At 37.7% G+C, this 16,087-nt stretch overlaps 3 protein-coding genes across 3 annotated transcripts in view; 2 read left to right on the forward strand and 1 right to left on the reverse strand.

Annotated features, from left to right (window-relative positions):
* Positions 1-12,129, forward strand: part of LOC115564221 (uncharacterized) — a 72,744-nt gene extending 60,615 nt beyond the window's left edge. Inside the window, exons 8-10 of the mRNA XM_089258512.1 lie at positions 5,091-5,352; positions 6,726-6,801; positions 10,899-12,129. Coding sequence (XP_089114638.1) covers positions 5,091-5,352; positions 6,726-6,801; positions 10,899-11,127 — 567 coding nt within the window. The 3' untranslated portion in view covers positions 11,128-12,129. The remainder of the gene's footprint in view (positions 1-5,090; positions 5,353-6,725; positions 6,802-10,898) is intronic.
* Positions 12,130-13,345: 1,216 nt separating this feature from the next.
* Positions 13,346-15,018, forward strand: JMJD4 (jumonji domain containing 4). The gene is made up of 2 exons (XM_030389353.2): positions 13,346-14,096; positions 14,151-15,018. Exons 1-2 carry the CDS (start codon positions 13,489-13,491, stop codon positions 14,794-14,796), a joined length of 1,254 nt encoding a protein of 417 aa, XP_030245213.2. The 5' UTR covers positions 13,346-13,488; the 3' UTR covers positions 14,797-15,018.
* On the reverse strand, positions 14,886-16,062 carry LOC115564723 (uncharacterized). Its single transcript, XM_030389354.2, has 4 exons — positions 15,795-16,062; positions 15,507-15,733; positions 15,274-15,450; positions 14,886-15,215 (listed from the first exon to the last, which is right to left on the reverse strand). Exons 1-4 carry the CDS (start codon positions 15,999-16,001, stop codon positions 14,963-14,965), a joined length of 864 nt encoding a protein of 287 aa, XP_030245214.1. The 5' UTR covers positions 16,002-16,062; the 3' UTR covers positions 14,886-14,962.
* Positions 16,063-16,087: the final 25 nt, after the last annotated feature.

Consider the following 16,087-nt stretch of genomic DNA (forward strand, 5'->3'; position numbering starts at 1 on the left):
AAGTTTCCAAACTAATTAATTCTTAAATATTCATTTATTATATTGTTTACTTGTTTTTCATGGAATTTCTGTTTCTGTTTGCCATTTATTTTTTCACTGTGGGAATTAAAAAAAGGTCTTTAACACATTGTTGTTATGTCTCTCTAAAAAAAATTTGTATAGACAGTAATTAAATTTATAATAACAAATACATATTTCGCTATAAAACATATTATCTTTAAATTTACATATTATTTAAAGAATCATTTTGAATCAGCTCCTAAATTAAACCATCATATATTGGTTGAGTTAGCTATCCTAACTCCTGCTCTGTTGATACTCAAAATCATCAAACTCTGGCTGGCACAAGAACAATTTTTAAAGCAATTTTTCGCTTATTTAATAAAAAATGGTTTAAGCCTTTGTAAATGTTGTAAAACATTGTCTTTGTCAGCTGACCGTAAGAGCTGAGCTTTAACCATTAATCAGCCCGTCACACGGCCAATCAATGCGTCAATCAAACTGGATACATGCAATACAAAAGTTGCGTTGATCAACAAAGAGTTGCATCAAATTAATTAAATATGTTTCACATATTGGGAAAAGAGCTGAAAGGAAAGATTTACGCCAAAAAGTCGAAGCACAAAAACAAATTAATTACAAACTGGGCCACAAAACTTATCGAGGCACATTTGTGGTCTATGCAATATTTATAAGCCGATTGCAAAAGGATATTTTACGAGTCTATTACTTTTTGCGCATATTGTCACGAGATTTCAGATGCATTGGCCCATTTATAAGCATATATATAAATACATATATAGTATATGTGTATGAATATGCACTTTATTTTATTTCAATTTAAAGTTTTTAATGAGTTTTTGGCAAACAGCGCTAATGCCCAACACACAGCTGAATACGTTTTGCGAGTGAGTGAATTCGTTCTATAACATACATATTACATATGCACCTATGTAAATGTATATTTGTATATGTATCGGTGTCTGTGTCCATGTTAACTCGTTTTGTGGCTTGGCATTTGTTTCGTTACGCCAGTTCATTTATTTTTGCCCAAAAGTTCATTTAACTATTTTCGCGCAGATTTAAGCAAATTTAAATGCAAAGAAATAAATGAAAAACACAAAAAAAAAATCAACAAAAATGCAAAATTGAATTCAATTTAAATGCATTTGCAGATTTGTTGTTATCGATGCAGCAAAATTTTGCCACGTCTGCTAATTGAATATTAAATTCGTAAACATATTTAGCTGGCATTCCAGTAGATATATATATTCTATATATGTAATGTATTTTTCAGACAAAAATCGCAGTTTAATTGTTGGCAGCACTCGCTGTTAATCTATACAAGAAAAAATCCATATATATGTATATGTATTTGGCTGCAGCCAAAAATTAATAACAATTTCACATTCACAATTGAAATGGCCAACAAAAGGCATCAATTCGGCATGGCTGCAAATGGCTGCCAGGATGCGTCCCGAGTCCTGTGTCCAGCTGCTGCCTGCTTTCTTCTTCTTTTATGAGTTTGCTGCTGACAGCAGCATTGTTGGCGCCTCATGCCTACAACTGAAGCTGAAGCTGAAGCCTGACACATCGATACAAAAGTGGCCCGGCGAGTGGCAACTGGTAGCTAGCTGGAAGCTGTTGCTGATGCTGTTGCTGATGCTGATGTCTGACATTAATGAGCATTGTGAAAAGATGCTCCTCAATTTGCCTGTCACTCAATCAACGGCAGAGCCAATGATTCGCATTATGCACATCGCCTTTTGGCGGTTTTAAATGCTGACTTAATAACGTTGTCCGACATTTCGGACATAGACCGGGAAGCTACTTCAATGTGGCATATGGACACAAATGGGACTGCTCTTGATATGAAAATATGATCTAATTATGAAGATTTAAATAAAAACTCATCGTAAATAGTAATAGAAGAATTTCCTGATTTAATTGCTGAATTTAGAATATCGAAAAATATAAAAAGCAAAAGAGAACAGGCCAGGATTGTAAATAACACAAATTAAACTAATTTATTTCAATTATAAATTAAATATGAAAATGTAAAATAAAAAACCAAGACCAAAAAGATCTTAAAAAAAAAATAATAATACTAAAATTAAATAAAATAAAAAAATAGAAATATTTTTAAATAATTCAAAATATAATAAATACAAATTTTAATTATGGGAAAAAAATATATATTATAATTTTTTTTTATTTATTTATTTATTTTTTATTTTTATTAACTAATATACATTTTGAATGAAAAATTTATTTTATAAAAAATTTATAAAAAAAAAAAATAAAAAATTAAAATGAATTCAATAATATATATATAATATAATATATCTATTTTTTTTTCGTGAAATATTTAAACAAATTCAATGGCGGGGTGCTTTTTAGCACTTATAAGCAAGACAAGCCTGTAATGATTTTTTGAAGAAGCCAAATATGTTTATCTATGAGAATAAAATATTGTTTGGCATTCCACTCAAGTGACTTAAGGCATAGTTCATATGAATGCAAATAATATATATAAGAATAAACAATATACAACTCTTACCATTATTAGCTGGCATCGTTTCAGCAGCAGAGTTAATGCATTTAAGAGTAAATAATTAATTTACACATTTATTTATTGGCAAAATTTGCATGTGGGACAGCATTAAGCATACGCCGCATGGCACCATAATGCTCTCAATTAAAATTGCAATTAAATGAAGGAAGCAAAAATAAAAATATATTGCATTCGAATTGAATTGATTACATTTATTATGTTTGTTAAATAAAATGTAAAGCGAATATATATGTATTATATGGTAAATATATACCAAATATACATATACATATGTATATGTATAACATATTGGCAGGGCCTTAGCAATTAATCACCAAATAATTTGTTAAATTTTAATTTACTGCTTCGAGTTGCTGTAAACAGCTCAGCGAACACACACACATACCACACACATACGCATACACACACACACACACTCACATGAGTACTGACAGTTGCATAAGCCGTTCTGTATGCACCGTTAATTAAGATTTAATGCGCAGTCAGCCACGCCCCCATCGTTCAGCCCACATTTCCTATTGTCTATGCCTGTGTGTGTGTATGTGTGTATGTGCATGTGTTTGTGCGTAATTAGGCGACAATAAGCATTTAATACACATTTTCTAAAGCACAATACTCGACCAAAAGTACATACATACATACACACACACACACACATACATATATACACATAATCACACACACACATACACACACACATTCACGTTCACATTCGAATGATTCCAATTAGTTTTGGCCATGTTTACGCTCGAGCTTTAATGCCACGCCCATTAAGTGCACAGGCATTATGGCAATTGAGCATTTCGGCCAACTGCAATTTGTTAGCTAATTTAAGGCCAATAGCCCCAAATAAACAGCCGCTCGTCTCTGACTATTGACTATATGGTTAGATCTCACATGCCTCTAACTACTCCTGCTGCTACTCCTGCTACTCCTGCTACTCCTGCTGCTGCTGCTGCTAAGCCTCATGCCTGCTCTTACCACGACGCCCCCTCACGAGTGTAATTAAAAACTATCTGCGAAATGGAATCACACATAACATACACTGAAAAAACTCCACTCTGAGTTGGACATCTATTTAGTGGTATACAAATAGAAAACTGTTTAATTTACTCACTGATTCGCAAATGAATAGAGTTTAGTTAACTAAAAAGCGGAAGGGGTTGAGTTGCTGAAGAGGAAGCAGAGAGTGTGACAGAGAGACTGAGTCAGATAGATAGATAGAGAGAGTGATAGGGAGAGAGTGTGGGAGAGAGAGAGAGAGAGAGAGAGAGAGAGGGAGAGGGAAGGAGTGAGAGATGAACTAGAGGAGTTGGAGGTAGCGCAGCTATGGACTACATTCAGCACTCCAAGTAAATTTTTACGACAAACATTTATTTTATATATTTAAAAGAGAATTTAAGAGAAGAACTTAGGTTTTGCTTATATTAAAATCGAGTTGAACTCAATGGAACCGAAACTAAAAACAGTTATTTATGTAATATTTATATTTCAGAAGCTTTAACTTCACTAATCAATCGAATCGTTTGAGTTATTCATATAGTAAACATTTTATATATTTAAAAAAATAAAATAACTTTCAGCAAATTTTTATTTTTATAAGAAAAAGAAATTAATATTGTTATAAATTTGTATATCTTACAGCCGATTTTAATAGAGCTCACTTAAAAGAAATATTTTGAAAAAGATAACTTAATAGATTCCCTTAAAGGACAGCTAAATTTCGTCTCCCTCTCCGTTTTCCATTTGCCAATATCTCAAACGCAATTAAAACCATATATACAACTATCTTTAGATCTCGTCATTGGGCAGTTTTTAGATACGTTTTGCGAATGTGCAATTTGAATGCTAAATTTGTGGCTGGCTCGAGTGCCTCTGATGAGAATCGCTGCGATTGAAATTAATCTCGCGCAGTGTAATTAATTCGCTCATAATTTGTGGCGCCGAATGTAACTGCATCAGATTAGTAATTATGTAAGCTGCTCACACACGCACACAGACGGACACACATAGACACAGCACTCAGACACACACACACACACACATGAGACAGCGACCATAAATCCGCGCATAAATACAAATTACAGTGAGACATATAGAGACAGACACACGCACACAGAGAGACACAGAGATAACCACACACCACACACACACACACACAGACAGACAAAGCAATATCAATTTACTCAGACATTGTGCGAGAGTCAAAGGTTAAGTAAAAGTACATGCATAATGAAACTGTTTGGTTGTCCTCTTGGTACTTGGGTCGTGCTCTGGCCGCCGCCGCCGCCGCCGCCGCCGCCGCCGCCATTGCCGCCGGCCCCACTCAATCGTCCGTTGCCTTTGTTTTATGACATGGGCTTAGCTTATGGCATCGCATTTTGATATGAAAGCCATTTAAGACCCCCGGGCACATTCAGCGCCGAATGTCTGCTGACCACGCTCTAATCACTGGCTAACGAACTCTGATTAATCCCACCCCTCTAACCCTCGCCTACTCTTTGACCCGTTACAGACAATCATACGCGAGATGAATCGGCTGGGCATGATGGTGGATCTGTCGCACGTCTCCAAGGGAACCATGCGCGACGCTCTCGAGGTGAGCGAGGCGCCGGTCATCTTCTCGCACTCCTCTGCCTACGAGCTGTGCAATACGAGCCGCAACGTGCAGGACGACATCCTGCAGTCGCTGGCCAAGAACGGCGGCCTTGTCATGGTCAACTTCTATTCCAAGTTTCTGTCCTGCAGCGAAAACTCAACGGTTCAGGATGCAGTCGGTAAGTTGTACATTAAATTTGTATTAACTTTGATTTCAAAGTTCGTTTTCCATTGAAATGCCATTTCATTACGCTGAGTTCTTCTGCCCAACTAGCGCAGCCTTTTTTTTTGGCTTTTTTGTGAGCATGCAAAACAATTAACGCCGCCGACTGACTGCGGTCTCTGTGGCTCCAGCGCGGTCTCTGTCCCACCGCGCACCACCCAGCACCGCTGATTGTCAGCCCATTGTTTCAGCTAGTTCATTATTGCCTCTCGGCTGGCGCTGCCATTTTTTTGTTGGCATTGCTTTTGACACGCCATCAAAATGGCGGACGTAATCACTTCCTGTTTCGTTGGCTTTCACACAATTCGGCTGCGCATACCCTAAGCCAGGAAGCGAGCATGCTAGCACGTTGTGCAAAGTGGACAATTGGCAGTTGGAAATTTACTGAAGGGATCAATAAGGCCTTTGGCTATCGAAATCAAAGCGAAATAGATAGGGGAGGACTGAGATTAGGACTGAGATTAGGAAAGACGTTCATATAAGATCATATAATCATATCCAATCTAGACCTTGGAATAGTTTCATTTAGATCCTCTAAAAGGCATTAATTAATTTTCTAGTTATTGTCTGAGAATCTTATGACAGTTGATGGAGATTTTAGGATCCTAGATCTTTGAATGTCACATGAATTTTTATCTAAGGACCATGGATAATAATATATGAAGTGATCTAAATTTTATCTAAGGATCATGGATAATAATATATGAAGTGATTTAAATTTGATCTTGAAGCAAGTAATCATATCTGGAGTTACTGAAAGATCTTCCACACATAAACTTATCTCCAGGCAGCTTAGGGATCATAATGTCTGCATGTCAATAGATAGCAAGCGAAAGACCTGCCTCTATAACAATAATTTATTTGTATTACACAGTATCTGGAATCTGTTCAATTGTTTTCTTCCGCTTGCTAATTGTTTGCTTGCTTTCTTTACAATTTTTTTGTAGAACTTTTTTTTTTTTTGGTATTTATTGTGCAATTGTCTAATGTGACGTGATTTGGTTTCCATCTCTTTTTGTCTTTTCATGGCATTGTCTTGGCGCCCGGACGCATTTCAAATTTGCAAAATTTTAATAACGACGGCTTATGATGATGATGGCAACAACAACAACAACAACAACCGTGACAACCGCGACAACAACAACAACGGCGCTCACTTAACAATGGACTCTAATGAACTCGACAATAACAAAAACAACATCACGCTTGAATGCTTGTCATTCGATATCCTGCTGACCAACACAACGAACTGCAAAATGACACTCACACACTCGGACACCCGCTGATATACACCCACGCACACACACACACACACACATACATATACAGCGCATATTAATCACATTAAGCGCGTTGCTGGCATCGATCACGTTGGCCTCGGCGCCGGCTACGACGGCATTAATTAGTAAGTAAAAGTCATTTATTTCACTTAAATGCGCATTTCCCTTGGCCACAAGCTTCACAGAGAGCAACTGCTACGGTAACTGAGAAGCACTTCCTCTCTCTCTCCCACTCTGGCAGCATCTCTTTCGCACTCTCTGTCACAGCCTCTGCCCAGGTGGTTTTTAAGTTATTAATTGATTCTATTTAAGTACAGCAGCTTAACATTGGCATATTGCGGCTGCCAATTCATATTGCGGTTCGTTAAGGTCTCCGAAAATGGGCAGTGAAAAAGGTGGGATAGGTGAGAGGGTGTCGGCAGAGGTGGGGAGGCTGTTTGAAATATGCACTGCGAATAATTACAGCGGTTGCCAAGGGCAGATGTACTATTTATCGCCGCGAGAGCTTTGAGAATATAAAGAATATTATAATAGCTTTAAATATTGAGTGATACACGCTTATAAAGCGAAGAGAGTATATTGCTGTTTAACTGGAGACTTAAAATTTTGTATTGATATGACATTTGTATGATCGAAGAGAGATTGTAAATGAAGTCAACAGAAGACTTATGGTTAGCAGGAAGAAGAAAGAGGCACAGAACAACAAGAGGGGATGCGAGTGGAGGAGAAAGAGAGAGAATGCGTGTGTAGCAGGGATACAACAAAAAAAAAAGAAAGAGAGAGTGAATGAGGCAAAGTTGCAGGAAAAAGTGAGAGAGAGAGCAAAAATAATAAGGAATCGCAAAAGGATCGAGAACTTAATGAAGAGATAATCAAGAGAGATTAAACCAGAATCTAAGAGAGAGAAAGAGGGAAAGACATGAAGAGGAGAGTGAAACAGAAAATATGTTCAGATCTATTAGGTACATAAGTGCGCAAGAAAGAGAGATCACGATGAAAGATGACAGATATGAAGGGAGTGATAGGAATGAAGAGAGTAAACGAAATGAAGAGCGTTATAAAATGATAAGAAATTTATACAAATCCTTTGAGAGATTATAGTTGGATCGATATAGATTTTAATCAAATACAGCAAGGAATATGATGGTCTATTTTATTTTCAAGTAACTATTGTTAGGACATAAATATTTTCCATAAATAATAAATGAATGTGTTTTAATCAGCAGTAGAAAAAGTTAATCTAAGTGGTCTAACAGAAAATGCCATTTAAAATAAGTAACTACATATATCCTTATTGAACTTATATTTAATGGAGTCCTATACCAAGCTGATATCAACTAAGCACCAAATAATATTAATATATATATGTGTATATTCTTTTCAATATCTCGATTTTGGTTTGTAAAATTCTATTAAAGCAGACAATGGTTAATGTCTGCTCTATCTCTCTTATACATCCACTCTATAAAAGCACCACGACTCCAACACATTTCAACCTAAATTAGTTAGAGAGAGAGAGAGAGAGAGCGAGAGGTATATTTGCCAAACAGTTTCACACTTCAATTTAAATTGAATGCTCCCTGCTGGAAAGGGTTCACACTGAAAGTGGACTTAATTTCGTTCGCTCTGATGGTTACCAATATGTCAGACACTCACACACACACACTGACACAGAGACAGACACAGACCCACCCATATGTACACTGCCACTCATTATCATTAGCATTCAACGTTATCAGCAGCAATAACTCGATAACGCTGTCGACCAGAAATTTGCATTTATTTTCGTCTCACTGGCTTTTATTTTGGTGACACAGAGCACAAAAATAAACAAAGCCACGAAATTTGAGAAGCGATGCTGTTCCTGCATGTACTGACCCTAACATACACACACACACACACATGCTGAGACACCCGTTCCATTTGTTGCGTGTTTTTCAATTAAATATTTTTACTACATGCCACACAATTTTTGCAGCCACAACAAGTCGCTTGTTGTTGTAATGCGACATGCATATGAAAATTTCCGACAACAATTTTCATGTAAATCAATTTCCAAAACGAAACGAAGTTCATTTCGCCGAAAAAGCAACTACAACAACAGCAACAACATCACTAATAAAAAGAAAAATGGCAAAAAACACAACTGAAATTGCGCTTATGAATATTTATAGGCCACTCTCACAACACACACACACACACACACGTCTAGAGCTACACACTCTCACATAGAGCCCCACACACACGCACAGTGGCACAAGTATTTCACAATAAATAATCTAAAATTCTATGAAATTACAAAATGTCAAATGGTATTTTTCCGGCTCGAACTCCGCATGGCCAACCACAGCCACGCCCCTGGCCGTTGACTGGCATTTAATGCGTTTAACAAGCAGCAATTGAAGCTGCGTTGTTTTCGATATTGCTCTTGCCGTTGTAATTGTTGTTGCTGTTGTCGTGTTGAATGTGCTGCTGCTGCTGCTGCTGGTGCTGGTATTACTGCATTCCGAGCCACTTCAATGACACCTGACACATTTTCATAGTTTTTGGCCAGGCTATCGCATATTTATGCCAAATATTTGTTGTACTATTTATTAAAATACACTTAAAGTCCATAGAGAATTTAAGCTATAGAATGAAGTATGTCACAGGTGTATTATAAACTGTGTATATATACTAAATAAATTTGCTAAATTTTTTAGAGTTCCTTATCGATGATATTCAGTTTCGATTATTCAAGAAGCTCAGTTGGTTTCTATACTATAATGGAAAATAGATGCCATTTTTTTTAAAGAAATTCTAATTCATTGTTTGCCTCTCTAAAAGGCTACAAAATTACCCCAAAATACCCAAAAACTCATTCAACTTTAAAGAACTCAGATGGCTTATAATGATGGCGAATGGATGCGATTTTTGTTTAAATTAAACAAATTCTCATTCTTCGATTGCCTCTCCATAAAACTCCAAAACTACCCCTAAAAACCCTAACCGAAAAAAAAAAATAAAAAACTTTTTGTATATAATAGAATCAGCATCCATTACATCAACTCTAACAAGATCATAGTCAAGTCTTCCATTGTTTGCAATCGATAGAGTATTTCGACTTCGTGTGTTAAGCTCGTCTATTGTTAATTGAAATTACTTTTAATGCGTGATTATTGTGATAAATTTATCATGTGGAATGCGAATTGAATTTAAAGCACTGGCCATAACCGCAAATGGGAGATATTAATTTGCGCACAAACAATAAAATACCAGTGCGAAATGCATGCGTGGAGCAATAGAAAATGGAAGAATGCACGCACGCATTAGAGACGTGGAACCGCAAAGGAAGCTTAAACAATATAAATGCGCAGCTTAATAAAGGACAACAGAGGCGAATGACACAAATTGGGTTTTGTTTTTGACTGAAGAATGTTTGAAATGAATTTATGGCAACGACATAGGCAGATGTCAGGAAAAGAACTGCATCGTATATCATTTGCAGTCGAAAATTAAATTTATGCATTAGTTTTTAAATTTATTCTCCCTTCTTTTCTCTCTCTCTCCCTCCTCTTTCCCCCCTCTCTCTCTCTCTGTGAGCACCCTGTATTGTGCTTAAGCACGTGCATATGTATATTCCGTTTCCGTGTCATTTAAATTGTGGCCTAAATGCTGCATATAACAGTAAATTATTATTTATTCGTACTTCCTCCTTTAAGTGCGGCCAGGAATATAAATTTATTATTTATATGCCATTATATTTGTTTTTTTTTTTTTTTTTTTTTTTTTATTTAGCTTTGACTCGTATAAATTCCTGATATCTCTCTCTCTTTCTCTCCCTCTCTCCCTCTGCTTTATTATCCGAACAGAGTTTGGGTACATTTAGCGTCTGGTTTATTGTTTAATTTTTATGACCACATTTACCATTAAGCAAATAATATATAAATGAAGGCCCCTACTAAATTTAATGTGCATAGAAAATAAATAGTATGTTGCTCTGATTAAAGGCTATTTTCGAGGGTAAATTGAGATATGTACATACATATGTAAATAAAATTGTTTAAGTATACATCATTAAAGTTAGCAATTTAAATATATATATTTTTCTTATAAGCAAATATCGATACATCTATGTATAAAACTATAGACTTTTTTTTGCTGAAATAATAAAATTCTTTTAAGTTTCACTTTATTCCAAAAAACTCAACTAAAACATGCATTTTCTTCCTCTCACTTGCAGCACGCCCAAGGGCCTGGAGGATGTTTCGTCGTATCCCACATTATTCGCTGAGCTCTTGGGTGGGGGCTGGACCATGGATGAGCTGACCAAATTGGCTGGGGGCAATTTCTTGCGCGTCATGCAGCAGGTGGAGAAGCTGCGCGATGAGAAGAAGGCCGCCGGACTGAAGCCCTACGAAGATCATCCCAATTTCCGCACTGACGATCCATACAATTGTACTTCCAGCTAATTAAATCTAGGCATTAGAGCCAAACAGGTTGTACAATAGACCAGTTTAGTGAAGGTGCATGCAACGAAAATCTATATAAATACAATACACATACATATATATAAATATATTTGGCTGCATATAAGTGAATACACATAGAAATTAATATGGAATATTTGAAAAATAAATAAATAAATACAATTGCATTCTAGTTATGTAAGATATGGCCTAGCTATGGTTTGTATAAGCTTTAAGTATATATTCATAAGACTAAGAGTATTTGGCTAGTTATTGCTAAGTTCTAACTAAACCTTTCGAATTTTGTTGTTGTTAAGTTATGAGACAATCTACAGACTGCCAAGAGAAGCCACAGCACCCACACTTTACAACAAATCGTTGAGATTCATTTGATAAACAAACACCAAAAGGTTTTTTGCTGTCCACCCAAACCAACTGCTCCAACCGCAACTCCCATATGAAATTCGCTAAAGATTCCCCAATTACGACTTTCAACTGGACCAACAGAAATAGATCAAATCAGAATTACGATATATGTACCATATGTTTCCGACTTGATTCATTTAGTTGTTTATGTGAAAAACTACATATCAAGCGTGTAATAAATATGATAAATAAAATTGAATTAATTTCTTAGCTTAATGGTAATGCAAATATTAAAAGAAGAAGAAGACGAAGAAGGAAACCAAGTGGGAAAGCATACACTTAAATTGAATATTACATTATTATAATTATTAAATATTAATAAAATATTTAGGAAATTACTGAAAGCCTTGCGCAACTATGGGGCGGGCATTAATTAAATGTTAATTAAACAATTAGTTCAATTTTTTAAGCAGTTGTATAAACTCTATACTGAACGGCATAAATAGCGTACCACATACTAAATTAGCACAATAAGTAAATGAAAATGTGGGCGTGGCAAATAGCTAAAAGTGCATGCCACGCATACAAATTGTAAATAACTGAAATTTGGTAAAATAAAAAAAAAAAATTGAATAAATATATTACTCTAACTGCGAATGAATTCCCCCTAAGCAAAACCAAAAGAAAACTCTGTCAGTATCTCTGTACCTTCTGAACCTACAAAACAAAAGAAAGTTTAGTCAAATGTGCGTAGCCCTAAGTAAATAAATATACATACAAAATATAATGATAAAGATAAAGATAAACTCAATAATTGTAAATTTTCTATGCAAATATTTAAATACTATTGTTAAACTTTTTATGACGTATTTTATACGATTTTGTATGTATGTAATTCTGTATATAGGATTTTTACCTACAGTCACACACACTCATAAACTCACACACACACACATACACTCCTATATGATTTGTAAACCTCTATAGTTTTCTAGCAAATTACATTTAATACGCATATTATTACAATTGAAATAACAATTACAATTACATTGTATCTTAGTAAGTTGTTAGTGGAGCGTTAGATTTTAGGTTAAATGTTTGCCTATAAGGCGTGAGCATGATATATCTGTAAAATTTACATACATATACAATATATATACGTATATATAGTTATATAGAACTTGGATGTGCAACCTATACAGAAAACCAATTCACACATAATAACAATTCAATTCGAATTCTTCAGACACGCGTCACTTATTACTGCGACGATCTTTGGGTTATTGCATATAAGAAATGATACACATGAAACACATATTGCATGTAAAATCCAAATTGTAGTTAAATCTTGATAATGGATAAAATGTTTAGCAAATAAATTTCAATAAAATGACAACAGAATGCAGTAAAATAAACCTAAACTGTTTATATTATTTGTTTAAAATTTTATGGGAAAAATCTGGTGCATATTTGTGGTTTGTGTACTTGCTAAATATTTTAACAGTATTTCACTCAGATTAACAGAGCAGGCTGACAACAGCACCAATGTGAAGTATACAGAATTTCAAGAAAGCGAACTGCTTTGCTATTTAGCACTTAACATTTTGAACAACACTGTCTTTTAACAGTGAGCACTCAAATTTTACTCTTTACATTATTGCTCCTCGTTGAGAACGGCTCCACATGAAGGAGCAATGTCACGCGCATTTATAAATATATATATGAGAGGAAAATCCAGCGCGTATGTGACGTCACAGATTTTCCTGATATATTGAAGCATTTTTAAACGCAAAATAAACAGCTAAATATTCAATGTTGAAATGGAGTAAGCATTCAAAATTAATCAATTAGTTATTCTATAATATATACCATAAATATAGTTATATTATGCTGCTAAAAGCTTCGGAGAAATGGAAGACCATCTCTATGCGTGACCTTATAGCACACTCAAATCTCTAGTCATATTTTGTTTACGTTTTTTTGTTTTGTTTTTCTGACATGGCGTCAGCGAGAGCGGCGCCGGAGCTGCTGGCGCTGCAGCCACGACCAAATCCACACTCGGATGTGGATAACACTGACATACAGCGGCGCCACAGCACAGAGTTGAGCTACAACGAATTCTACTGGCGCTACATGCACGCCAATTGGCCGGTGATTATCACCGATGTGTCCAACACGTGGGAGTGCCGCAATTGGGCGCATAAGGACTGCGATACCGATACTGCAAATGCCAATACCCGCAACCAAAGCCCCATCAATTTCGACTACCTCAGAAGCCGCATTGACGATCTCGCCGTACCCGTGGCCGACTGCAATGCAACCTATTTCAATAGCCATGCCAAGCTGGAGCTGAAGTTCCACGATTTCCTGGAGCGCTGGCAGCGCAGCATGGAAGTGGACAATTCAAAGTTACAGACAACGGAACCCAACTGCAACGTTGCCAAGGATAATCTCTACCTCAAAGACTGGCATCTGGCTGCACAGCTGCCGGCATATGAATTCTACCAAGTGCCCAAGTATTTCGCCTCCGACTGGCTGAACGAGCAGTTGATTGAGCAGAAGCGCGACGACTATCGCTTCGTGTACATGGGACCCAAGGACTCCTGGTAAGTGATAGCTAGCCAATAGATAGTTTTCACTAATCATTTTTGTCCCTGCAGGACGTCGTTCCACTCGGATGTCTTCGGCTCCTACAGCTGGTCCACAAACATTGTGGGCCATAAGAAGTGGCTCATACTGCCGCCTGGTGAGGAACTAAAGCTCGCCGATCGTCTTGGAAATCTGCCCTTTAGCATAGACGAACCGCTGCTGGAGCAGCACAACGTGCGCTATTTCACCATCAATCAAACTGCCAACGAGGCTGTCTTTGTGCCCAGCGGCTGGTATCACCAGGTGTGGAACGTGACGGACACCATCTCGGTCAATCACAACTGGTTCAATGCGTGCAATGTGCCGCTGGTGTGGCGCAATCTCCTGAGCAACCTGCAGGCTGTGCACAGAGAGATCGCCGACTGCCAACAGATGGACAACTTTGAGGCGCACTGCCAGACCATGTTGCGGGCCAGCTTTGGCATTAACTACCTCGATTTTATAGAGCTTTTGGAATTCATCGCCGAGCGCCGTAAATCAACGACCAACAACAGCCAATTACTTTTCCATAGATATCAAATGAACGCCTATCACGTGCAATACGATCTCGAGTGTGTACGCCAGCTGCTAGAGGAGATGCGACAGGAGCCGAGCGTGCAGCAGTGCCCGGCCCAGCTGCACGAGCGCTGCGAACGGCTGTGGCAGCAGCTGCAGTAAGCAGCAGGACTAATATATCGAACTGAGAGTGTTCATATGGAAGGCCTTGGCATATTTTTGTATACCAAAGTTGTATTCATATACAAAAGTCAATAGTCAATAGTATTTTATAATATCATATTATATTTGTAACGAATGTAAATGTACGAAGTCCAGGTGCGGGCATTTACTGCCCGTCCGGCCACATAAACTCGCCCGCCACGGGCTCAGTTCTCAGCCAGAGGCATTGATCGATTACTTGGAAACCCAGCTTGGTGAACATCGCATTTGAGGCTATGTTGTGGGGATTCACCAGGGCCATCACATCCTGGCCAAGAGCAGCAATGCGCTGAGAAATCTTCTTGGTGACCAGACTGCCAAAGCCACGGCGCATATGCGTTGCTCTCACCTGAAGAGCGCCCAGGTAGCCGCCCTGCAGTCTAAATGGAGGATGTCCTAAGCTAGTTGAATTTCTTTGCAGTAGCCTCCAAGACTCACCTGATGCACCAGGCAACCAGCTCGTTGGTGTCTGCCGCATATAAGCCAATACTCACGCAGAGGCGTATTTGGCGCCGTATGAAATACAAGGAACCTTCATGACGATTGGGCCATTCCTCATTAATCAGCTCGGCATCCTGTTCGCTGAGACTCTTCGTATAGTAGCCAGCTGGTATGCTATGGGTATTGGGTGATATGATCGCTGGGATTTGAAGCTCTAATGACGAACTTACTCAGCCTCCAGAGCAGCAGCCTCCTTTTGAGGCATATAGTACAGGTCCGTCAAGTCTCTATACTGCACCCTGAGTTGTTTAGCGTTGACGACCTGCTCGAGTGCCTCGATGTGGCGAAATGGTATCGAACTGCATTTCAGGCCACTTGACCAATCAAGCAAATGCAGCGCCTCCCTTAGCAGCTCTTTGCCGCTGTCCAAGCACCCTATAAACAGCTGATAACGATCCTACAAATCGTAGTTATTAAAATCCACAATAATCAGTGTAATAGCTACGACTATGACTAACCACGATCACAAAGAGCGCTGCGTCTTTAGCCCTCTGCTCGGACAGCGCGTAAGCCTTAACATTCTCCATCTGTGGGTCCACTCTAAAGAAACCTATGAAATTATCTAGACAATAAAACTCCGCACAATATTTGGGCCATTGTTGCTTATAATGCTGCTGGTAGATCTCCAGCTGCTGAAGGTCGACACGTTCCAATTGGAGCGACATGCTCAGAGCCAAGCACAAAGACGACTGCGACGAAGCGAGCGAGCGTGACAGACTGAACTCAATTGGACGAAATGAAACATGTTTTG

Source organism: Drosophila navojoa, chromosome 3, assembly GCF_054131105.1.
Source record: "Drosophila navojoa isolate 15081-1374.11 chromosome 3, UAZ_NAV_1.0, whole genome shotgun sequence".
In the NCBI taxonomy this organism is placed as follows: domain Eukaryota; kingdom Metazoa; phylum Arthropoda; class Insecta; order Diptera; family Drosophilidae; genus Drosophila; species Drosophila navojoa.

Coding starts and splice junctions, on each gene's coding strand:
- LOC115564723 (XM_030389354.2), bottom strand. CDS start 16,001: ATGTCGCTCCAATTGGAACGTGTCGACCTTCAGCAGCTGGAGATCTAC. Junction 15,451..15,506: donor GCTGCTGCTCTGGAGGCTGA/GTAAGTTCGTCA, acceptor CAATACCCATAG/CATACCAGCTGGCTACTATA. Junction 15,216..15,273: donor CTGGTTGCCTGGTGCATCAG/GTGAGTCTTGGA, acceptor TCCTCCATTTAG/ACTGCAGGGCGGCTACCTGG.
- JMJD4 (XM_030389353.2), top strand. CDS start 13,489: ATGGCGTCAGCGAGAGCGGCGCCGGAGCTGCTGGCGCTGCAGCCACGA. Junction 14,097..14,150: donor ATGGGACCCAAGGACTCCTG/GTAAGTGATAGC, acceptor TTGTCCCTGCAG/GACGTCGTTCCACTCGGATG.